Below are 25,308 nucleotides of genomic sequence, written 5' to 3' on the forward strand. Positions count from 1 at the left end.
AGAAAATGTTCTATACGCAGCTAAGTTACACATCAACCAGATTTTGTCAAAGAATGCTGTTGCTAAGTAACAATGCACAATGCCTATAGGAATCACGTTACGTTACTGCTAATGAATCCCTAACATTTCCGGATTTTGCTGCTTCATAATAAAAACATTCAAATACGAAAATAACGGAGGACTTTTATTGTGAAGAACTTACAGGAAATGAAACCGTTCACAGCCGGGGCTTTGACCAGTCGAGTAGCTAGTTTTCAGCGCTAGTCCGGGACGCCGCCGTGTAACTAGCTAGCTAGCTAGCTGAGCTGAGGTACAGACGAAAGGAAAATTATATGTTAAAAAATGTGGCGACATATCCCCGGTGTTAAGAGGCCCGCCGCGGAGTCAGCAGTAGCTATGGACGTACAAGCTGTTGAGGGCGAAGTAAAGAAAAAGAGAAGGTACTTTTCAAACAAGTGGCGCATTGACCAAACGTACAGCGAAAGACCGTGCAAAACATTTCAGACCATCCTGCCAACCTGTTTACATTTTAACGTCAATGTAGACTGTAACGATGTTTCAGTCGCTTGAAAGCTGCTGCCGTTTTAAACTGACGACACACACACACACACACACACACACACACACACACACACACACACACACACACACACACACACACACGATGCAGGAAAAACCGGAGATGAGACTACAGGATGACCTAAATTGAGGACAGCTACACTTAATACATCCATGAGCTACACTCGTTATTGTAAAATCAATGATAAGTTAAAGTCCAATAAGTCCTTTATCAAACCGTATGAATGTGTCCCAGGCCAGGATAGGACATTAACTTCCAATGTAAAGATCAACAAGCTACTGACACATAATAAATACATTATATTAATAAAATATGTATTATTAATAAAACATAATTTAATAAAGCAATTCAAAATATGATAGTGCACTCTCTTTTATAAATTTGAATTCTGGAAAAAGTGGCTGGTAAAAAATTTAAGTGGCCCCACCCTGCTCAGAACACACTGACAGTTTTTTTTGTAATTTATTCCAAATAAGGCTTTAGCTATATGTTAAGCTCTAAGCTGTTTAAGGTGTGTTTCTAACAGAGGAAGTGGAATGTTTCCTGTCAATAAAAGTAAACCGTTGACAATTCACAATACATTATCTTCTGTTAATTTTAATACTTATGCATTGTTGTTAAGAATATTAAAATTAATATATGATAAATATGACATGATAAATAGAAGGTTTCAAATAGACCCGGCCCCAAAAATCCTGATCGGAGCACCCTTACATATAACATATATGTCTATATATATATATATGGCCGTCATGTTGAATGTAAACAAAAAGCTGCTGGTGTTTGGTGTTGTCAACATAACGCTTTAGCTGACACCCTGCAGCATCGTTCTTCCTAATTTACAATGATGTGTTTTGAACTCACAGTGTACCAGGACACGCGTAGCCTACGTAGAAGGTAGTCTAGCATTGCTTCCTCTACAGCGCTGCAGAGGAAGGTCTGGCTAGTCCACATTCCACAGTCCACATTCCTGGATGAGAGAAAAACGTGCTCTGGTTTATTGGCTTGTCTTTAACCCAATCACCATTGTCTTGGGCGGTGCTAAGCACCGCACTGAGCCACAGTGCCTCTGCAAAATAGCCTCGGGAAGGAACTTGTTTTGGTGGAACGTGTGTACGTTCAAAAGTTGTTTTAGTCGTGCAACAGAAAACTCAGATTGGACAGATAGTCTAGCTAGCTGTCTGGATTTACCCTGCAGAGATCTGAGGAGCAGTTAACCATAGTCCTCATAAATCCACCAGAGGTTAGAACACCAACACAAAGAAAGAGGAAGGGGACGGACATGCGGCCGAAATGAAAGACATCCGGGGGAATTTCCTGTGGCACCTGAAAAATCCCAGAAGTGGGACGTCGTGGACTACTAGGTAGGTGGTCCATATTGTTGTGTATGGACAGTGTTGTTACACAGTTACACTCCTTGTTGTTATGGAGTACGGTTTCTACAGTAAATACAGTTGAACTGAAACCGGCAGTGTTCATCTCACAGCCAAGGCAGTTGTAGAAGATGATTGGTCCCAGTGTAACTGACACATTGAAAAACGTTGTTGAGAGTCTCTGACAGTAACAGTACCTTCAGACAGTTTCAACTTGCATCCAAAAGTGATCACACGTAACACGAAAACCTCAAACCTCTGTGGAAGATTCTTTTTTTCTTTTTCTTTTTTTAACAATGTTTTTATTGTTTTTTCAGTAATACAATAATACAACTGTGGAAGCTTGTTAATGATCTGTGTGCTCTCAAAGATAGTCACAAGATGTTCTTTATAATATTAAAATCGAGACATGGTCGTTAAAAATACTCAATGTGTAAGTTATTGTTACCCCCTTATTCCCTAACTATCTAACATCTTGTTCCCTTGTACTTGCAGTACACATATAAATCGGTACGTAGTGTTCTGCTACACTGTTGGTTATACGTTTAAACCAAAAAAAGCATATAGACATGAAATACTTAAGACTTAAGTAGACTTAAAAGGAGGAATACACCATAAAATAGAAATAAATACTAAATTCACAACAGTGAGTATAGTTGCTTTTCTGCTTCTATGAGAGCTCTGTGACGTGTCTGGCTATAAACCAAAATAACTTTTTTTGCAGTGCATTCTTTTATTTTTGTACAATGGAGTGTGAATGTCCTCACAAAAATAAAAACATATCCTCCTTTGTAGCATTCCATCTCCCTTTGGTCAGCAGTCCGACATGCGTGAATGTTTGAATCCACAGAGAGTGTGACTCGCTGTGGCTTTATCTTTTCAGCACAACACACAAATGAAAAATTTTCCACAAAGGCTCCCGATTCTAGCTGATGCTCTGATTGCTTTGATTTTCTGTGTCAGAGAGCCGGCGTCTGCCCAAGTGCCCATGAGCGAAGGATGCACGGCTTTGGACCTTCGGCAACTCCCCGCGCGATAGAGGGAGAGCAGACTGCTTCTGTTATCTAGGTCATTTAGCAAAGGCCATTGTTTGTGAACAGTGCGTGCGCGCACACACACACACACACACACACACACACCCTGCAGCTCTGAGGAGATGATGCGACTCCTCTTCAAACTCTCATTGTGTCTGTCATTACAGCACTGCCAGGGCCAAACACAGCCATAAAGCATCCGCTGCAGCGAGGATTTATCGAAATGAGGCTGTAATTACCCCATTCAGTAACCTAAAGACTTGGAATTACGTATTGTAATGTTCTGGCCTGAAACTACACTGTAAGGTCGTGTCATTTTTAGCTGCAACCAAGAGCAAGTATGAATAATTGGGTCCCAAAAATGTCCCTGCATCCTTTTTTTTAACAACCTAGATGTTGTTGTTGCATTTTTGTGGCTCATTCCTATTGGCTATGAAATCATTTTATTCTCTAGTGCAGAAGCATTAAATCACAACACATTACACAGGTTTAAAACAAGTCCAGTTTACCATTGATGGGAAGTGAAAAGGACAGCAAACATTAACTAAATTGCCCACTGTAAATATTAATTACATTACAGAACTACCTTCTGACTCATTTGAGCTACCACTCTTGCTGTAGTTGAGTCTACTTAATTTTGCAATGCAGTGGAGTTGCATATGCTCACCTTGGTTTTTAATTGGAAATAAGTGTTTTAACCAGGGAATGGTTCAAAACTAGCCTGTTCCCTTGGGTGTAGCCAGTTAAACAGAGTTACCTTGTCGCTAACAGTTTATTTTATGGGTAAAATAATGTTGTATGTGACTAATAGGAAGTTCTACGGCATTAGAAGTTGTACTTAAAGCAACACCAAAGCACTTTTCCTCTTTTGTCCCCCTACAGGTTGGAAGCGGTATCGTCCATTACCGCTGTCATTCGAACTACAGATCCACTAACCGATCTGGCAAACTTGCATAGTGCGGTTATAGCCGATAGAGGGCTGCAAAGCGAATGCAGAAGTGCTGTTCACCCTGTTAAGAGTTGATGACCAACTGAAACGATTTTGGAAATATTATTTTAAGGTACAAAAGAATCTTTGGTGTTGATTTAAGACTTGTTTTTATCAAAAGAAAATGCTGTTCATAACACCACAAGATTCACAGGACAGACAAAATTATAAAAAGAAATCCCAAATGCTATTCGAGGAGTTCTTCGAGACTTGCAGCCAACAAACAGAACAAGTAGCTGCTTTGCTCGTGCCGTGTTACCAGGTCGGCGATAGCGAGGAAAATTACAATGGCGGACCGCGAGAGTAGATTCAGCAGGTACTCTGTGGGCGGGGATGGTCACCTAGCTGGAGGTGGATCTATGGCCCATGCACCCTTGTTGTTACAAAATATTTCTGATAGATAGAGCAGAAAAAGAGAGAGGATGGTCTTTTCTCACACTTTGGGGTCTCTGGACACACTGGGGACACATTTATGTGGGAAACCTATGACAAAGTTCATTTTGCATAATAAATGTCACCTTTAAATATTATTAATAGAAACATGGATGCACTAATTCCTGTTTAAAATTTGCTCGTGGAGCTTAATATGCCTTAGGCTTAAGAGGCGAAGCGCAGCGCAGGTATACGTAATCATTGCTTCTGGAATTGGTTGCCCCTTGAAAGTTCAGCGGCAACAAAGTCAAAGTTGAAATAATTTTAACTTTGAGCGCAGCTCCCAGCGGCAATTCGGAGCACCGCGCTACGCCAAGGCTAGCCCTTTTACTGTGTATCACGTGTCGGTGGCTTTAGGCTACATTTACATTGCTATGTTTTGGTTTAAAAACCAATACCTTCTGCTACGTTTCCCCCTCTCATTCCCCCTGCTCTGGCGTTTTGGTTTAAAAAGGAATATCTTCTGCTACGTTTCCCCCTCTCATTTCCCCTGCTCTGGCATTTCTGAGCCCCTAAACCGGAGACATCTGGAAACCCGTCTGACCCGTTTTGGTTTGGAATCTGCGGGTTGTGTTGCAGTCTCAACGGCCGCAAACAGAGACCTTTGGCAACACCGACACTGACGCCAATATTTCGCCGCCCGATTTAGTCATGATGGCTTGGTCTCTGAGACTAAGCTACTAACGTTACCATGGCAACTACCATCAACGGGCGGAGTACACATTCCTCCTGGCACTCGCATGCTCAGTATACCAGAATGTTAATGAGATATGAGGTTTGGGTGTTTTAGTTTAAACGGAGATTAGTTCTTCTACTGGAGATAAAAACGTGTGCATGCTTTTGTCTCAAAAATCCGCTTAAAAACCAAAACCTAGCAATGTAAATTTACAACACATTCTCACTCTCCCATCGCGTGCCTTTGGCGTTTGTTATTCACGCTAAAAGTCTCCTTTAGCGTCGGGACTCTTGACGGCACTTTTTGACGCTCTGGGTCAGGACGTATACTGACTGACATGCGGCACAAGAATGGGACAGTTAGGTTAAGGAAAAGATGGTGGGTGGGGTGGAGCTGCTGCTATACCCGTTGCGTTCCATACAGACGCTAAAGGGGGATTTTTGCTTTGTGTCTGACGCTGAGAGTAACTGACCAAGCGTCCGTATTTTACGAGTTGGGAGTGAGAACGGGTTGAAATTTTGCCTTAGGCTTGCTTTGCTGCAAATTCCAGATTCTAAATTCACATAATTCCATGTAGCATAGTTCAAGCATGTGGGCTTCCCCGAAAACATGTGGGCTTGCCACCTCGAAACAGTTGTTGTTGTGAGAGTGGATCGTGGTGGTTGCACTATGCATGGAGAGTGTGCATATCAATGGCCATTGTTGGGTATTGATTACACAATGTGGCATTTATACACTGACAGAGTCTGTGTTGACTGTGTTTGTCTGGAGGAGTTCTATCCAGCTGTGAGAGTCTGTTTTTCATTCCCCTGCTTTGGTTCAGTTTGTTGCCGTGGTATTTTTAATCTGACAGTGTGGGCGGTGCTGCACTGCACTCTGACATCTTCTCTTTACAACTTCTCTTTAGGTTTGAATTTCTGATGGCAGTGTTGTTTGATTTGTCTGTTCAGCCATGTTGGATATCACTGCTTATATATTTCTATGCGTATTCAAAACAGCCCAGAATATGTCTTCCTGTGCACCAGACGATTTCTCTCAGGAAAGACCAGACGATCATTCATGTGTACATCAGTGAATGATGAATGTTAAACTCCTTTAAGTGAAAATGTTGAGGGTGTATACTTAAAGCCACTGTGTGTATAATTTCTATGTGATCATAACATCTTTCAAATGATTCTGAAAGCATTAGTTGTTTTTAGAAATATGTTTCTTTGAGCCCTTTATTCCCAGTGTCGGGGTTGAAAGTAAGTTATTGTGCATTGCAACACAGTGTCTTATATGTGAGCGGCTAAAATCCCTAACTAGCTCTGCAGCCTACATTCTCAACCAGCACCTAAAGTGAAGATGCCTGAAAATGAATGTGCAAAATATAACTAACAACCTAATGTTGTAAAATGACAGCTTGGCTTACATTAGACATTCAGGCCATTAATCCTGGGTGGTCTTATTATTACTACTTTAAACATTGGTGCATGCATGCATTGCTGCATAGGGACGTTAGTTACATACAGTCACAATGGTACATTTTGATCAGTAGGGGTTCTCTTTCAAAGCATTTGTTCCAATGCTTCACCATGGATTATGGTCCCTCATTATGGTTTCTCATAATGAGAGATTTCACTCATCGTACTCAGAGAACTAGGGTTATCCAGGCAGCATTCAGCACTTTCTTAGGCTGATATAGACGCCTGTAGGTTTTTGAATGAAGCTAACATTTGTTGAGCCAATGTCTTTGATATTGACCATAATGAATGCAAAATTGTGCTGGAAAGAGTGTTGTGTTGCTACCTCTAACTATGTCAAACTTTAGAATGTTTCCAGTATTTTGAGGATACTGCCAGACCACCAGTGTGTTGGTACTCAGTGGAAGTAAATGAATTTAAACTTAATTACCCTTCCAAAATGTTAGGCTCTAGGCTTCAGTAAACAGACAACAATCTAGCAACTTGTATGTATGTTGTACAGTGACAGTGGTTGACAGTAGCAGAAATAAGATATGAACTGGAGATGATAAAAGCATTTACATCCATACAATTGTTAACATTTGTATAAAAAAAAAAAAAAAAACTATTAACCAAATAGCAGTGAGTTCCGCTAAACTCCACAGGCAGCAGGAACAATATCCACAGGCTAACAGGCACTGAGTCTACTGCCTGACTCTTTCTGGTTAATAGATTCTCACTCCTTGGTCAATTGCCATTTGTGGACGTATTTCGATGTAAGGAATATGATTTATTTGAATGACAATAGCTCAGGGAAATGTCCAGGTAAATATTCTGACATTGCTAATGTTGGTTGGCACTAGCAACCTGCTGGTGGATAGTTAAAAATGATGCTAAGGCTTTGTAGGCTACAATAAAAAGTAACTAAGTAACGTTTACTCTGAGTACATTTTAAATGAGCAGTTTTTACTTTTACTTGAGTAGACTTTTTTTACAAGTAATTTTACTTGTACTTCAGTAAAAGTTCATCCAAGTACTTTTACTTTAGTGGAATATGTTTTTACCTCTTTCCACCTCTGGTTCAGAGTGTCTAATGCTTCAAGTCAGGTTTGGTTAAAGATTTCCTTGTAACAGCTAAGGAAGTATTAAACTACAATAAATATGGTATCAGGAAAAATACATTGTATCCATTATTTTAGAGTTGGACCACTCTGACTGGATCTGATACCATTCAAAATAAAAGGTTAATATCTGGTTGACCTCTACAAGATCTGTGTCATAAAACTAACTGACAAGAGCCCAGAGTCTGATATATCTTTGTAATTCCCCTTTGAATCGGCCTGATGTATTACCACAGCAGCTTGCGCTGCCCCCCCCCCCCCCACAGTAATACCACAGGACACCATTTCAACTTGGCAAGACGGAGAGATTGATGTCTGGAAACAGCATCAAGCTGCTCTGCCTCGTCTCCCCAGGTTGAATTTTTCATTTCGCTCTCTCCATTTAGCTGACAAGCCTCTGATGTAGTGAGCATGCCAACAGCTGCTAATGTCTGACATTAAATGGGAAATAGGTTAGAGTGTGCATGCAGCTCTGAAACGCCTGCAAAGGCTGTTTAGAGAAATCAGCTCTGACCTGAGGAGGCTCAGGTCAGATGACGTCCAACGGAGAAACGTTATCTGTAGAGTAGAAAAGTAGAAAATTGATGGTATGTGACAGCTCATACAAGGCTCACAGGGAGAAATGCTCTTGACCCGGTGAAAGACAGACACACATACGCACACACACACACACACACACAACCGGTCCAACCTGATTACAGTTGTCAGTGTAACGTGAATCATGGCAGCAGAGCAGGGAAATGCACGGATATGTTGTAAAACAAAACTACAAGTGTGCAGTATATCCAAGAGAGAATCATCACAGAGTGACAAACGTCAACTCACATAATTTGCGCACACACACACACACACACACACACACACACACACACACACACACACACACACATACCTAAACACACAGATATACACACACACACATAAACACAAAAATACACACATATACACAAAGATACACACACACACACACACACACACACACACACAGACACCTAAACACACAGATATACACACACACATAAACATAAAAATACGCACATATACACAAAGATACACACACGCACACACACACACACACACACACACACACCTAAACACACAGATATACACACATAAACACAAAAATACACACATATACACAAAGATACACACACACACACACACACACACAGAAAAATAGTGTAGAGCTCTTCTTCAACTCACTCAACTGGACAAAATCAATGCTGACACGTGATGACATCATCACCCTCTGAACTGGACCGAATTGCTCACATTGAGAATATTACTAAAGCAGGAGCAGCAGTAATAAGTAAGGATGGTAGTGATAACTGTTCATTTGGGCAGTATATATATATATATATATATATATATATATATTAAACAAAAACAAAATACAGCTCATGTCAACAGAGATATATTGGAGGCCACAGGAAACAGGAAGTTACATCACTTGGGCAGCATATTTAGAATAAATATATTTCATTATATTTCAAACTGGTATTTTCCTGGGCCTCACGAGGTGACTTCCTCACATGCGGCGGTTTTGTGTCTTCATGACTGGGCGTGTGCCCATGTGGGAGGGGCGGTACGGTACAAGGTGTGGAGACGCCAATCCAGCAGCAAACTGCTATCTGGTGCCAATAATGAGTGATGGGATGTGACTGGTGGGGGTCTGCCGCAGGTTGGCAGCTCAGCTCACTGATGCTCCATAATATTTTGGTCACTTTATTTGGTGAAATCATAAAAGCCGCTCTAAAAGCACACACTCCCGCTAAAGCCCTTCTAAAAATCACACACACCCCTTTAGTCACGTTTTGCTTGTCTTTCCACTTTTATTCTACATTTTCCAACCAGCTGATGTGATCACACAGAAAATACAGTTGTATTAATGCCTTTTTCCTTTGCTCTGCAACTTAAGTTATTTTGTATGTATATATTTGTTTCTCTTTGCACCATTCACTAGTTCAAATTCCACACAAGTGTAACTTATTGTGGCAATAAAGCCTTTTTCTGATTCTGGTTCTGGTGACTCTCTGTACAGCCATCTGAAGGCAGCAGCTACAGTATCTGTCCCACCTGCACTCTCTAACTGGAGTGATGCTGTCAAGCCACAATTACACAGTTACTGTAACTGATTTGTACGTTAAGAATTGGGCTGAAACGATTCCTCGAGGAATTTGATTACTAAAAATGGATTTTGCGATAATTGAGCTTCCTTTGATCCATGTAACCATATACAGCCCACTGTGTTTTGCACGGATGATTATTACTGTCACACAAGGCGCCTATGGGCTGTGTAATGGTGATGTAAAGAATACGGCAAAATGGAGGAAGAGAGAAAAGAATTGTGAGAGGTGAGGAAGAACAGCGCAGAGAAAAGACAAAGTGTCGGAAGTTTTGGATAATTTCAAGCTGAAACAAAAGGAAAACTGTGCAATGTGTCTATGTAAAGCAGAACTAGCTTATCACAGTAGCATAACAGCAATGCTTCAGCATCCCAGCGGTCTAATGTTACTTAATGTTAATGGGAATTTGAAATTAACAAATGTGATCTGCCATGATTGTCACAGCCTCCACCTATATTTTATGATAATATATTCTTTCTGATCCCGCCCCATATCCATGTGTCCCCCGGTATTCATTACTCCCACAGTATCTATTAGTCCCACAAACAACAGTTTACAGAAATGCAGACCGAGACTAACCAAGAGATACTGACTCTTGGTCAGTGTCTCTCAGCATCAGATAGCAAAAATCCCTCTTTAGCATCTGTACGGAACGCACCGGGCAGAGCAGCAGCTCGACCACAGCGCTGTAAGATGACATAGTATTAAGAGAGAAAACAGTAGAGAGTAGTAGGAAAGACCGAACATCCACAAAAGGACATTGTTTGGGCTGGTGGATGGGTCAAACAACGCAGGACTTTCACTCCGGAGAACGGGGTTCATGTGCCGTTCTTGTCCCGTGTGTCACTGAAACGTACATTTTGTAACCCCACCAACCATCTGTTACTGAACCTAACTGTCCCGTTATTGTGCCGCATGTCAGTTAAACATACGTCCCGACCCAGGGCGTCAAAAAGTGATGCCAAGAGTCCCGACCAAGCGCGTCTAAATATGACGCTAAGGGAGACTTTTAGCGTCAGCAGAAACGCCAAAGGCACCTGACCAAGCGTCACTTTTTGATGTGATGGGAGAGAGAATGTGTTGCCGTTACTACAGCGACTGTGACCTTTGAGCAGGATGTGCTGACTACTGAAGACTTGTGAAAATGTAAATAGGGGATCTGTATTAACCTGTTATTGGAGAGGAACTAAATTATGTAGAACCTTACATAATGCTCCCTCAGACTACTGTGTGCAAGAGGAAAAACACAATATATTTAAGTCCTGAATTATCAAAAGAGATGAAGAATAAATTAATTGCAGAGCGAGAAATGGAAACATTTGATCTGGCCTTGGATGAGATTGCACGCTCTAATAAAAAAATGCAATTAGGCCCTCTGAGGCAGTCTGCTGCCTCAACACAACAGATTAGTGATTAGAGCCAAACAGAAATATTTCCTCTGGTCTATATTTGTCTGTTTTTCCCTCTCAGATGCTCCTTTCTCCATCTTCTCTAAGATTAATATCATGGCACTAAACTGATGCCATATTGGTTATTAACATGCATGTATCACATTGTTTTTTTTTTAAAGAAAACACATTGTCAAAACACAAAGCCTTCTTATGAGAAGGTGTTCAGATTTTGGAAGTGTGAACAACGATGCTCTGTCTGAGTATGCTTTGTATCTGGCGAGAAATCAGACGAGTCATGCTGACTCACAGGTCTACATCAGTTTAAACAAAATATACTTATTTATAGAAAAATTACTTTTATTGTAAAGGATTGTATGTAAATGTTCTGGTGCATCAGGTCCACCTGCAGAGCTACATACTCCTCTCCTCCATCCACCATCAATGGCACATTAACATTAACCCTTGTGTTTTTGACCAAGTTTTTTATTATAGAAATATGGGTTTCTTTCAACCGAATTGCCCGAAGTAAATTGGATGTATGGATGTACGTTGTATGGAAGCCATACAACATTCTTCGCAGGTAAAATGAATGATTACTTCCTGAATTTGGGGTCTTTTATTCAATTTTATAGCATTTGAAAAAAATGTAAATGGTTTTAAAACAGTCTCCTGACTAAACTTTGACATAAACCAGTCTGTGATTCACTTAACATCATCTGATCTTAACCAAAAGTCCAAATAATGTATAGTTTCTGCTTTTTTTAAACCCAAAAATGAGGTATAATGTCATTTAAATTAGGATTATTGACCATTAATTTAAAAAGCATTGAAAAAAGTTTTAAAAAAACGTTTTAAAAAAAGCGCCAAAAACATCGAAAAAAGCGCCAATTTTTTCTCTCCAATTTTGACCTGGATGTTCATGGTCAGCGGGAACACAAGGGTTAAAAGCCCATACATGAGTGAGTTTGACAGTACTGGCTTTATTGTATGATCTCAATATTAGCACAAACCAATGCTGAGCATAGCATCAACACAAAAGTCAACTTTTGAAGAGGTTTTTTGGGACCCTAAAAGTTTAAAATCTTAAAAAAGAAATATTAAAAACAAAACAAGTCTAAATGATTTGTTCAAATGTAAGTTTCATTCACTTACTTTAACTAAACATTAAAAAAGTGAAAGTTAAATGATAAGCCTGTTGTTATTCTTAAATCTCATGAAAAGACCCAAACCAACAATGTCTTAATACTCTCTACTCTGTCCATCAATACTTTGTCCTTCCTGTGTGTGGTTCTCAGCTCCAAGTCCTACTGAGGACGTGAATCTCACAAATATATAGTATCAAAAACGTTTCTCAAACAGGAGGAAAATAGTGACTTTGTTGGGAACTTTTTTCAGCAGCGGATGAATCCACATTTGGTGCTCTAGTAAGTATTTGTGGCAGCAGGACGGTGTGTGTGGGACAGTGTGTGTTTATGTCAGCCAGTGCAGCAGTGTGGCTCACTAGCCATGTTTCCATCCACACGTTTTCATGCAAATTGAGTAATATGAAATGAAAAATGCCTTACGGAAACAGTAAAATTTGATTGAATTTCATGAATATTGACACAAAGTTTGTACGTTCGAACTCATCGGATTTTCTCTAATCGGTAAATGGCTTATGTGATAAACGCTGATGGATACGTTATTTGCCAAATAAATAATGAATTGCAATTAGGTTTTAGGTAATTTTATAGTTGAACTGGCCATAAAACCAAGAAGAAGAAATTTTAGGTAATTTGCGGCACTTATTTCCGCTTTCTTTGCAGACATGGTGGGTGTCAACAAAGACAGATAAAAGTGGACGAACGAGGAGACGACAGACTTTTTAAATTTAATTTACGAGCAAAATATAACAGCTATTTTAGATACCAAAAATCTAAGAAATGCCATAAAGTGCATCTGCATCATCATAACGATGTTTTGATAGTGTCATTGTCTGATTATATGTCGCTATCAGCTGGCACATAAGCAATACTAACCATTTGTAGGTAGACAGCACGATCCAAACTATGTTCGCAAATGTTAGCTTGAATGTTGTGCGATTCAGTGTGAAAATGTATGGAAACACCTTTTTTACGTTTTTAACAACAAAGAAGGAAAACATTTTTGGACAGCTTTATACATATACCGTAATGCATGCTCTGAAGTGTTATCTGGTCACCTTTAACAATGCGTTTATTAGAAATGTTTCCTGTGATATATCTTAAGCAGACCTCAGTAGAAAATGACAGCTTTTTCTAATGGCAGTGATAAATAATCAAGTGATTTTTACGGTGTGCTGTAACCTTAGAGATTAGTGAGCAGGCCTTATGATAATGATGCATTATTTACAGCACTTCATCTGAGGCCCAGATGGAGAGGAGAGGAGGAAGGGATGATGCTGCAGGGTCTATCCCTCCATTTGACTCTCTCTGTTACGTTTTTTCCAGGCTGTTCTCATGAACCATTCGTACATATCGCCAGGAAAAGTAACGCACTGTAATTGGTGTGTATTCCACATATTTATTATTGTCAGCAGCACATTGACTGCTGCTGTACAAGAGCGTGAAGATCCTCGTAGGGAGGAGGTCGGGGGGGATGTTTGGCTCCTAAAACACAGGGCTTTCAAGCTGGGGGAACGGAGTTCATGTCCTGGAAGAAGTTAAGGAGAGAATACAAGACTTTCACTCAGGAAACAGGTGTTCATGTCCCAGGAGTACTACTTAAGGGGACCAGTGTTTTAACCCAAACCACAATCTGGTTTCTAACCAGATTGGTGCCTAAACTTAAAGCTTTAGTGTGTAACTTTTTTATATTAATAAACGTCCCCAAGCCATTGCCAAATGAGTAGCTACAAAGCTAATTAAGACTATCAGCTCCACACAACTCTCTCTGTATTCCTCAGTATGACTATGTTCAGAAGATTGTGGCGTCCGGTGACTTTCCCGCGCAGAAGCTCGAGTGAAGATAATTACCTCTTCTGAAGAGTCCATCATGTTTTTTTAATCCTCCGTGTCCTCCTTGGCTACAAGTAACTGCGTGGGTGAAGGGGGGTGGGGGCCAACAGTTTGGTTGTCATTACTTAGAATTCCTCATGGGGGAGACAGAAACTACGCACTATAGCTTTAACTGTCGTCGCCGCAGGATAGTCACTTTTTGTCGGCTAAACCCAACTGTACCGGGGCCCTGACCGTGCGAGAGAAAAGTCAGATTGGACAGATAGTCTAGCTAGCTGTCTGGATTTACCCTGCAGAGATCTGAGGAGCAGTTAACCATAGTCCTCATAAATCCACCAAATTTAAAATTCGAACACAAAGAAAGCGGAGGGAACGGAAAATACATGCACCCGGCGGAATTTTCTGCAGCACCGGAGCAATCCCGGAAGTGAAACCCGAAGGATATAGAGTACGCTGACAGTTACCCTTTCTCAGCTAAATCTAACCGTAAAGTCTGCCAAACTTAACAAGCTGTCATGTGAGCAGACGTCACGTGACGTCACGGTCGCAGTTATTTCGTAGGATATCATACGAATTGTTGAGCATAAGTTTTGGTACGATATCTTACGAACCCGTTCATGAGAGCTTGTTGTGACACCGGAGCCCAGGCAGGTTTGCTTTGTCCCACATGTTGTGTTCAGCCTAGTGCTGGGCAATAATTCAATATGATCATTTATCGTCTTTCAATGGAATCATATCATGATCATATCATATATCAAGATATGGTGATGTACAATTACGTTGTCTAAATTGATAATAACAAGCACATACTAACTCCATTTTCTCAGGAAATCTGTTGTGAAACATTTTTGGGGAATATTTGAAGAATTGCAGATTTGTTTTAACATCACACTATTTTTGTGCATGCATGTAAACATTTTTGTGCATGCATGTAAACATAAAGATTTTTTTATCCAGCTAGGGCTGGATAAAAAAATCTTTATTTTTTTCTCTATAAATTCACTTGAAACTGTTTACCACATTATTGATGATTATTTATCTAAAATGTCATTGTAGAAAATATTTTGTAAAAGCACCAATTGTCAACCCTACAACATCGGCTCAGCCTAAATATTTTCAATCTCCTCTCCCATCATGTACTCTTATCTCCTCCTCCTTTTTCTTCTCCTCTCTTCCCACTTTCTCATCTGTTCTCTGCTTTTACCTCCTCCCTTCTCTCCTTCCCCTCTCCTCTCTTCCTCTCACCTCCCTTATTTGCTGTGTCTCTCCCTCTGGGTATCATCCCCTGCCGCCTCCGCTCTCTTCTTATTTTTATGTCGTTCCTCTTCTCCTTTTTATCTATCTATTATTCTCCATCCCCCTCTTTCTCCTTATTTTTTCTTCTTTTATGCTACAGTTCCAGTGGCAGATCTGCCAGCACTTCTCTAAATACAGGAGAGAAAACAGACAGATGCCCTGAGGAGAGACTCTACATATCTGCTCATATTTACACACAGTCACAGCTGTCTGCCAGCATTTCATCACAGAGTTTTCAGTAAAACATTAGGAGCACAGGGAGGAAATTTCAGAACATTTTTGAAAGTCAAACTAAAATAATGTAGATTTTCAGCATTTCCCTATCAGGAGAATATTTTGAGTGGGGTAATAGATTGAAGCCTCATAAACATCTCTGAGACATGCAGTATGACACAACAGTTTTTACTTGCTGCAGTCATTCACCCAATGACACAGCTTCTGGGAGCTGGGAACATCATTTTACATCAGTCGCCAAACCAATGAGCACTGTTCACCTGTTACATCACAGATTGTACCTTTATGTGCAAACCTTACGCTTGATGGTGTTTTAAGCCCCCAACTTCGACTTCAAGGCAGCGCTGCGACCGTTGACTTCAAGGCACCTAACCCTAACCATTGCCTAATCCTAGTGCCTTCCAGGAAGCGATGCCTGGAAGACGACGTTGGGGGCTTAAAACACCAAACTTTACACACCAGACTTTTCTCTTCTGGGCCGGTATAAGTTTCTAACGGTATGATAACCTTCAGCAAAAATATCACGGTTTTCTTGGTATTGCGGTATTGCATTTACAGCTTTAAAATGTATTTATTTGAAATGTCTAGGTATAAAACAACTTTTTTTCCATTGAACACAATGTATTCTTCCGAGAGGGATTTCTAAACTGCACTTTCTGTCCTTGACGGCTCATACCGCAGGAACGGTATCACGGAAAATGTTAGTGGTTTTGAAACCGTGACTTCTTCAAACCGCAGTAAAGCCTTGAAACTGGTAAATGACCCATGCCCAGTCTCTTGACAAAGAACCTTTTGTTTCAGATACACTAGGCGGCTGGGAGGGACATTTGATATGCAAACTCCAGTCTCTTCACCTCTGAACAGAACAAATACAGTCCAGAGTTGCAGGATGCATCGCATTCATGCAACTTTACTGTAACACGCTAATAGGGCTGGATACTGTCCAAGGGTTTCGATACTGGTACCGATAACCAATACCGTGACTTGAGTGATATTTTTTGCGATACCAATTATAGTACAGAAAAATACTTTGCACATTTACAATGTGAGACAGGTGCATCAGGGATATATATATGTATATATATATATATATATATATATATATATACACATATATATATCAGCAACCATTCATTCAATGTTCCAAAGGCACATTCTCTTTACTAATCTGATATCCTTTTAAAAGGCTAACTGAGAAAACATTGAAGAACCCTTTTGTAATTATGTAAGCACATAATGTAATCTGAAAACGGCTGCCCTGGTTTAAAAAAAAAGCAATGCAACTGATCTCAGCTGGTATTCTGTCTATAATGGAGTGGAATGGAAATTTCTAAGTGACCCCAAACTTTTGACTGGTAGTGTGTGTATGTATATATATATATATATATATATATATATATATATATATATATATATATATATATATATATATATATATCTTACCAGAGTATCTTACCTGTACCAACTTTTGCAACAAAGGAGGGTCCTGAGTTTGCAATGTCCCTTAACTGAATAAGAAATGAAACCAGTGAATGAACAAGATGTTAAAAAATGCAGAGGATCTCCAGTAAAGGTTGCGTCTGTCTTCCCTGACAGATGTATGTGACGAGCACGGTGCAGGCCAAAGGCACGCGTCTGGCCAAGCCCATGCTGTCTCTGGGGTTCATGTGTCTGGCCTTCCTCACCGGTCTGAACCGCGTGGCTGAATACCGCAACCACTGGTCGGACGTCATCGCTGGCTTCATCATCGGCACGGCCATCGCCACTTTCCTGGTGAGTCTCGCTCACACACACACACACACACATGCTCACACATGCTCACTCACACAGACACACACACACACACACACACACACACACACTCTCACTCACACATGCACTCACTCACACACACACACACACACAGGTCATAATGCTGCGGTATGTGGACAGAAGTGTTGGGATATAGCACACGTGTTATTCTCAAAGCCCGCAGACCAAATCCGGCCCCTCGCAGATTTTGATCCGGCCTGCATATCAATTTAGGTTCACAATCACTTTTGGCCTGTTTATTTTTTGTCACCTTTTCAGACGTTTTTGTCAATTTTTTTGGGCACTTGTTTTCTATGATGGCTGAACTGTTTTCCTGACTCTAAGTGAGAAGACTATATGAGACATGCAATAATACAGTAATTCGACATCTTGGCTCAGAAACGCAAGTACAGTAACGAGTTATGAAACGCATTACCTTAGCTGCTGTGCTGAGTGATAAAGGAACGAAAGTACTTTTTTGATGAGTAATCAATAGCCTTATTGATGCAGTTTTCAAGTAAGCTTTGGAACACTGTAGGCCTCTGAGTCTCTGCAGCACTGTGGTGTTTTAGGAGAGGAAGAATGGTGAGAACACCACTTTGCAAACCAGAAAATTACACAATTTAAAAAAAAATTGCGCTGCGCTATTTCACTTTTCCTCACAGTTTTACACAGGTGATAATCTGACTTCAATTTGCTGATTGTTCCCCGTTTGTATGCAATGTCAGTTTGAGTGTCTGCCCAATTTTACCCCGTTCTTCTGCTGCTTTGCTGTTTGGTAATCCTGTCAGAAAGATGTTTGAGATCCTGAAAGCCTGATGTTGACCAGGTACCGTTCCCTCCCAATAAAACATGGGAAGATCTGACAAGCTAGCCAATGCAGTTCAGCTATTTTTGCCTGGATAACCACTGCATGTTAAATCTGATTTTTTTAACCAGCAGTTTGGTTTATAGTAGAGATGTTCCGATACCATTTTTTGCTTCCCGATACCGATACCTAAACTTGTGTATTGGCCGATACCGACTACTGATCCGATACCAGCATGTTAAAAAATACATATATATTATTATGTTTTAACACCTGTATGGATGTGATATGATTGCTGTCATTGTTGTTAAACTCTTTGTGAGACATGAACAAACACAAACAGTGAACGCCACTGAACCTTTTTTTTTTTCTGGTATTGGTATCGGAACATCTCTAGTTTATAACAATATCCTGCAGCTGCCGTTTAACCTCTTTCTGTTTTTATTATTGGGCAAATTAAAATTTTGACCTAATGATGATGTAAGAAAAGTCAGAGGATCATCAAAGTTGTTACAATTAATCCCGTGAGGAACATTAATGTTTGAGCCTAATTTTGTTTCAATCCATCCAAAAGTTGAGACATTTTGTTCAAAAACAACAAATGTGTAATCATGGTGGCGCTAAGGAAAAGTCAGTCAAAGTCGGTTCATTCATCGTCTGGGAATCATGAATGTCTGTGCTTCATTTGTACAGAGTTGTTTCACAGGACCAGTGGAAACTTTGACCTGCTAGCAGCACTAGAGGAATGTTAAGGGAGTTCTGCACCAAATGTGATGACAGTCCATCCAATAGTTGCTGTCAGGGTTTTCCCTACCGTCATAAGACGCAGCACCCAAGCCGTTCCGGGCAACACCTAAGCAATGTGAATGTAAAGTCAATGTGAGCTTCAAAGCTAACCAAATGACTTTTCTCAGATCTAATGATTGTAGTTTGTCCCCAGTGGACTTCTTTAGCAAGTTTTGTCTTTTGTCTTAGCTTTTTGAGTTTATTCATTGTCTGCTCTAGCTTCTCCGATGTTTCAGGCACAGATATGATAATAATAATAATAATGGTCCATAATGATGTGAAATTGCACATCAACATTTTATTGAGAGAGGAACCCCTAAACCCTAAAAGCTTTATTTGTTTGGTAAGACAGTGATCATGACCAGTTCATTTATGTAGCAGTTTTGTTTGATAATAACAGTAAAATGAATACGTATTGCTCTGCTTCTAATATGAAAAATATGAAGGATTGCCAGCAGCTTAACAACCATAGGAAAAGTAGAAGCAAGAGGAAATAAGTATTTGTGTTGGAGTTCACATGTACATCATCTATCAGGGTCGCAGAGTTTGGCTACACAACTCAACGATGTGAAGATAGTGGCAGTCAGTCTGTGTTGCTGCATGGTCACACATGCTTTTATAAGGCCCGTGTTCTTTCGTGAAGTACTCTATATCATGGCTTGTCTTCGCTACACAGCTGTGCTGCAGACTATCACGTAATACACACACAGTGATGATGAGGGGGCCCCAGATACAGCATTTTTCCTAGCAGCAGCTGAAGATAATCTCTCCGCCTTTTTCCCCTTTTCTCATCCTCTCTCTTCCTCTTGCGTCGGACAGAGAAAGGCCATTTCATTCTTTGCTGTGCCTCGAGGGCTTTTTAGAAAGAGAGGCTCTGTGCTACGGCTCACTCAGCCTCTTCACACTGAGCTGCATTCATGTTAAAACACTACAGTGCCATTAGGGAAATACAAAGACAACACTCGTTCTTTTACTTTCCCTCCTCTCCTTGTTTCCTCTCTTCTTTCCTCATCATCCTCCTCTCTTCTCCTTGTCTCCTTCTACTTCACTGGATCTCAGATCCCTTAAATTGCATCCCCGGCTCCTTCACTTGCTTCTCTCCCTCGCGGCTTAGTCCGTCCCACCAAATAAATACGGGAGAGATGCAGGGGGGGGAGAGGAAACTTTAGATGGATGAGACGTCCTTTCCTCTGTAGCGTCACGTGAATTCGTCAGCTGTGTGGGCGGAGTTAGCAGCGGCTTTCACCTGCACAGCTTCCTAGGAAGGCTGCTTTCTGTATTCTCGTTCATAGCTCCTCAGAGATCCATCCTCGCTCATAGCTCCTCAGAGATCCCACCTCCATCCTCGGGGCAGAAATAAGAGCTTTGAGACGGCGTTCACAAAGAAGGGCCAGAACAACTTATGTTTCAGCCGAGGATTGAGGAGCAAAAAGCTATCAAATAAGGGAACTTGTTTCCTCTCTTCTCTCCTCCTCACTCCCCTTTTTTTTTTCATCCCCTCTCCTTGTTTCCTCTCCTCTCATGTTAACATGGCTGCCTCAAACTAATAGCTCTCATTATCACAGAGAACAATCAGAGAGCTCCTGGCTCTGCAGGGATGCTGTTTTATATGTGCAAATTATCTCGCCAAGATCCTGCTGGTATATGTGGAGTAATAAAGGCTTGTACAACGGTATAACATCATGGTTTTAGGTCTTTAGGAATTAAACAAATAAATGGGACCTTCTAATTTAGAAAAGAAAAACAGAAAATAGGTGCTGAGATGGATTAACACAAGGAAATGTACCAGCACTTAGAAACCGGGGGCTAAAAGCACAACAATGTCAATATACAGGTTGGTGCTTCCTGGGTCTTAACTTACTTCAACAATTAAGTGTAGTGAAGGTCTGTTATATGTTACCAGGTTTATCTTATTGTATATTTTGTCTTTGATGGCACTGGCTTGTTTTATTGTCTTTTGTAATGAGAGGAATCTGCTGAATGTGCTTTCCAGGCTTTATAGCAGCTCATTGTTTAGCTGTCCAGCAGCTTTACTGTTCTGTTACTCTCAGCGCTCTCATGGCATCGTTTTCCTGCAGCAGGCGGCTGTTAACAGAGAAAAAACAAACTGTTCTCCCCCTGATCAGCAGCAAACAGCAGACAGACACAGTTAGAGACGAGCTGGGCATTTAGCTGTTAAAGAGATAGATATTTCCCTCAGGAGCCGGTGGAGACCAAAACTAGAGTTAAAAGAGAGAGAATATTACACTGACAGCAACTCTACACAGAAAGTGTTTTAGGCTGTCGCATGCTCGTATGACGGAACAGATATGCTGCTATTTTAATCAGTCCAGATGTCCACACAAGCCACGTAACGCACTAAACGCGTGTAAAAGTATCCCGAAGACACACAACTGAATGACAACCCTGTAGGATTTATGCCAGATATGTAAATAAGCAACTTGTCATATCAACTTTAAAGGTGATGATCTGTCAATGTTGTGTCCACGTGTTCCCCACTGCCTCCAAGTGGCCTAAAAATCAGACATTGCTGGTTTAAAATCAGCAAAGTACGTATTTCGTGTCTGAAAAGGGCTTACAACTATTATTGCTAGTCATGGTTCCATTATCTTTATTGTTACTATAATTGCCACTGTTCATCATGCCAACTGCTATAATTATTATGAATAATAATTCTCTATTTCTGTATATCTGTATCGGTGTCACTGTGTCCCAACCGACAGCGGCAGATGCCCGACCACTAAGAACCTGGGTCTGTCCGAGTTTTCTGTCTGTTTAAAGGAAGTTTTCCTCGCCCCTGTCGCACTAAATGCTTGCTCTTGGGAAAATTGTTGGAATTTGTAAATTACAGAGTGTAATCTAGACCTACTCTATCTGTAAAGTGTCCTGAGGTTAACTCTTGATATGATTTGATACTAAAAAGTAAAATTTAATTGAATTAACACCAAATACACAAAGGTAATATTAGCCAAAGGAAGGAACACTATACTGTAGCGCACACACACACACACACACACACACACACACACACACACACACACATTTCATATTCTTTATTTGAGTCCACATTACAAGTCAAATTTCATTAGGAATCAAATTTCCTGAATGATTCAACAGATTAAAACAGATTAGCACAGTGTTATGAATTATACAATTCTAATGGTACAGGAAACATTGCCTCTTCCAAATAAACATGCTTCCTATAGTTGCTGAGATTGAACAGTACTTTGCCAACTGTTTGGCCCGTTTTAGAAAGCCCCCCAAAGTAAAGTCCACGAATCGCCAGCCTGTGTACATGACCTAGACTACCAAACACTAGCACAACGAGCTTGCATTTGTACCTAAGGCTCTCAATGGTAGATAACAATGACTGATATTTTAGAGTCTTAGAACAGTAAGAGTCCTCCTTAAACAAGTCAAATGCACATGACAGCTCTACACAAAATTGTGTAGAGCTCTTCTTCAACTCACTCAACTGGACAAAATCAATGCTGACACACGATGACATCATCACCCTCTGAGGACACACACAGGGAAACAAATGACCGGCAGAGCTGCGCTGCCCTTTCATTTGCAGCTTCACCACAGATGCATCTGTCAACGCCAGGCAGCTGGGGTATAACAATAGGAACAGTAGAAAAGCAAAACAAGTCTTAATGAAGTTTGTCCATCATGCCTCGGTTAGCTTTCTCTCCTTGTGTTGGAAAACTGCCTGACAATAGGATGCTACTACCACAAAGAGTTTTGTCTCCACCTGATCAGCGAGTCAGATACTGAAAGCTACACTTCTGTCTGCTCTGAGATGGGTGTGTGCTGTGGCTTGGGGCCTTAAGGAGGACACAGAGAGATCCTTATTGGTGCTAAGTTAGCAGAATTATATTTTGTGTTTACTTCCTGTTAGGTGAAATGTGTACAATTTCTCTAAATGAATTAAAGCATTTGTTGCAACAACAAAAACACCTGAAAAGCAACCTGATTGGCTGTTTGTGGTCAATGACTTTTCTCAAGTTTGCTGGCTGCTTCATGACCCTCCATACACAGTTCCCAGGTTGCACTGCTCTGTAGGATGCAATGGACTTCAGACGACTCCGGCCTCAGAGAATCTGTGAATCTCTTCTCTGCTCAGCCAACTTGAAATTGGTTATTTCATTTTGAACCTCAAAGCCACATTTTGCTCCTTTTTAGAGGAGCTCATGCAACACCCACATCCATCATAGCTACAGTCGTGCCCCCAGGACAAAGTCCATACACACATATGTGCCCTACATACTCGGGTTACTCTCTTAATCAGGAATCTCTATCAGTTACACACATCTCTGTCCTACTTCTCTGTGTGTGTGTGTGTGTGTGTATGTGTGTGTGTGTGTGTGTGTGTGTGTGTGTTATAGGTGGTGTGTGTAGTGCATAACTTCAAAGGAAAGTTACTGCTGTGCGAGGAGTCACCAGCGGAGCAGCGGCCGAACACAGGCATGTTGAACATCGGCCGAATGGAGAGTCCTCTGGAGAAGTACATCGCCTCACAGGTCAGCACAGCACACCTGCTCTCACATTACACACCTTTCCATGCTGGAGGAAATGGAGGACTGTATTTGTACCTGTTCTGTATGTCTGTACATCAGCTTTAGGCCAATATGCTTCTTTGAACTCTCATAAGGCCACTAATGGTTTGACGACGATGGTAAATGATGTAGCTTTATTACTAATATTCGGTTTTAAAAACAGTTATGTTTTGTTACACAAACAGATTCAGAATTCTTCCAAATGTTATTCTTCGAGTGTCAGACCTTTGAATGGCCGCTCCCATATTCAGTGGCTCAAATTGCACCGGCATTGCACTTATTGAAAGCCGTTTCTCCGATTGGACAAACTGAGCCAATCAGAGCTTTTCAGACCAGATTCAGAGTCGGCAGGTCATATTCCTGGTCCAGAGTGGTCCTGTGAAAATAGAGTGTAGGTGAGGTTGATGCAGCTGTACATGTTTTTTCAAGTTAACTTAGAGAGAACTAAAAATTCCAACTCCTTGTTCAGATAAAACACAATTTTGGAGGCGGCATGATTGCATATAAAGTCAATGGAAAGATGCGATTAGATGTGCATCCACCGGGAGCAGCACAAACTGATGTAAAGACGTTTCTGCGCAATGGAAAATGTTTCAACGTGAGCGCAAACTTTACGCGTATCTGGGACTTTATGAATCTGCTTCATAAACATACAGAGACAAGAGGAGAAAGTAGCGAGAGTGGAGGGAAAGAGCAGTTTCTGGTGCGTATAAGTCCAGTTAGAAGCTAGCCTGGCTAGCTTACAGCTAATTTATGGTTTGTACATTGGCAGTTTGAGGCAAATAAACACCAACAGTTCTGCGGTCAAATTGGTGCAACTGATTGAAGGTGAAAAATGGCCTGAACAAACCCTTAAATTGGTACATTCAATTGTCAGGACCAAACATTTGGTTAACTAAGCAACTGGTAGCACAGCTTCTGTGTCAACTGAAAAAGATCACTATGGATTAGTTAGGGAAAAAATAACCCTGCATCCCAAACAGAAAGCACCTAACAGGAGCATGATGTCACACTGAGTAATGAAGTGAAAAGAAAGAGGCAATTCAACCTGTGAAGCATTGTTTACATTTTGTCCATATACAAATATGTTTTATAAGAAACATAATACTGCCCACACTATATATTCTGTCATGGAGATGTGAACACGGGACCTAGAAATGAAACGCTGGCCTCGTCATGGCCGTTGGACGTATCATCAAGTGACTGAAGTTCCATACTTGCGTCACGACACCTGAGTCATTCATTCGCCGCCGAGGCGATGCACGTATACCCTGATCTCTGGCGTCAAAGCCTGAGTCATACCAACCTTATTTGGCAAAGCAGATTTGTAGAATATATGGCTATTTTGCAAGACACAGGGTTACATAGGACTAACAAAGTGTCCACTGACACCCACTTTGGACTTGGCCCTGACATTTGATTTGGCAGCACACCTGGAAAGGTTAAGTCAAGTTAAATGTGAAGTGACAGGTGTCAGCTACAATCACTCAGCAGTATATCACACATGATGCTGGTGGCAGCAAGTCATATCATACCACTGTATCAGCACTTCCATTAAGTGTGAAACAAATTGGTTCCATTATTCAATCAGTTGATCGACATATGGTGGTCGCAAGCACAATGAATCACTGAAAATCTGTGAACATTTAGATTCCTGGTTTGATTTTTTTAAATATTTAACACATAAAAATACTGA

The 25,308-nt window shown here is 40.8% G+C and overlaps 1 protein-coding gene across 5 annotated transcripts in view; it reads left to right on the forward strand.

The window, feature by feature from the left end:
* The window catches only part of plppr5b (phospholipid phosphatase related 5b), a 153,055-nt gene that overhangs the window by 120,252 nt on the left and 7,495 nt on the right, over positions 1-25,308 (forward strand). For 4 of the 5 annotated variants that reach the window (XM_031300149.2, XM_035998235.1, XM_031300150.2 and 1 more), the window contains 2 exons: positions 17,265-17,441; positions 23,442-23,576. In XM_031300149.2, coding sequence (XP_031156009.1) covers positions 17,265-17,441; positions 23,442-23,576 — 312 coding nt within the window. Of the gene's footprint in view, positions 1-17,264; positions 17,442-18,960; positions 19,025-23,441; positions 23,577-25,308 lie in introns of those variants that run through there. The other variant, XM_031300152.2, reaches the window with a different exon arrangement.

Source organism: Sander lucioperca, chromosome 23 (genome assembly GCF_008315115.2).
Source record: "Sander lucioperca isolate FBNREF2018 chromosome 23, SLUC_FBN_1.2, whole genome shotgun sequence".
In the NCBI taxonomy this organism is placed as follows: Eukaryota; Metazoa; Chordata; class Actinopteri; order Perciformes; family Percidae; genus Sander; species Sander lucioperca.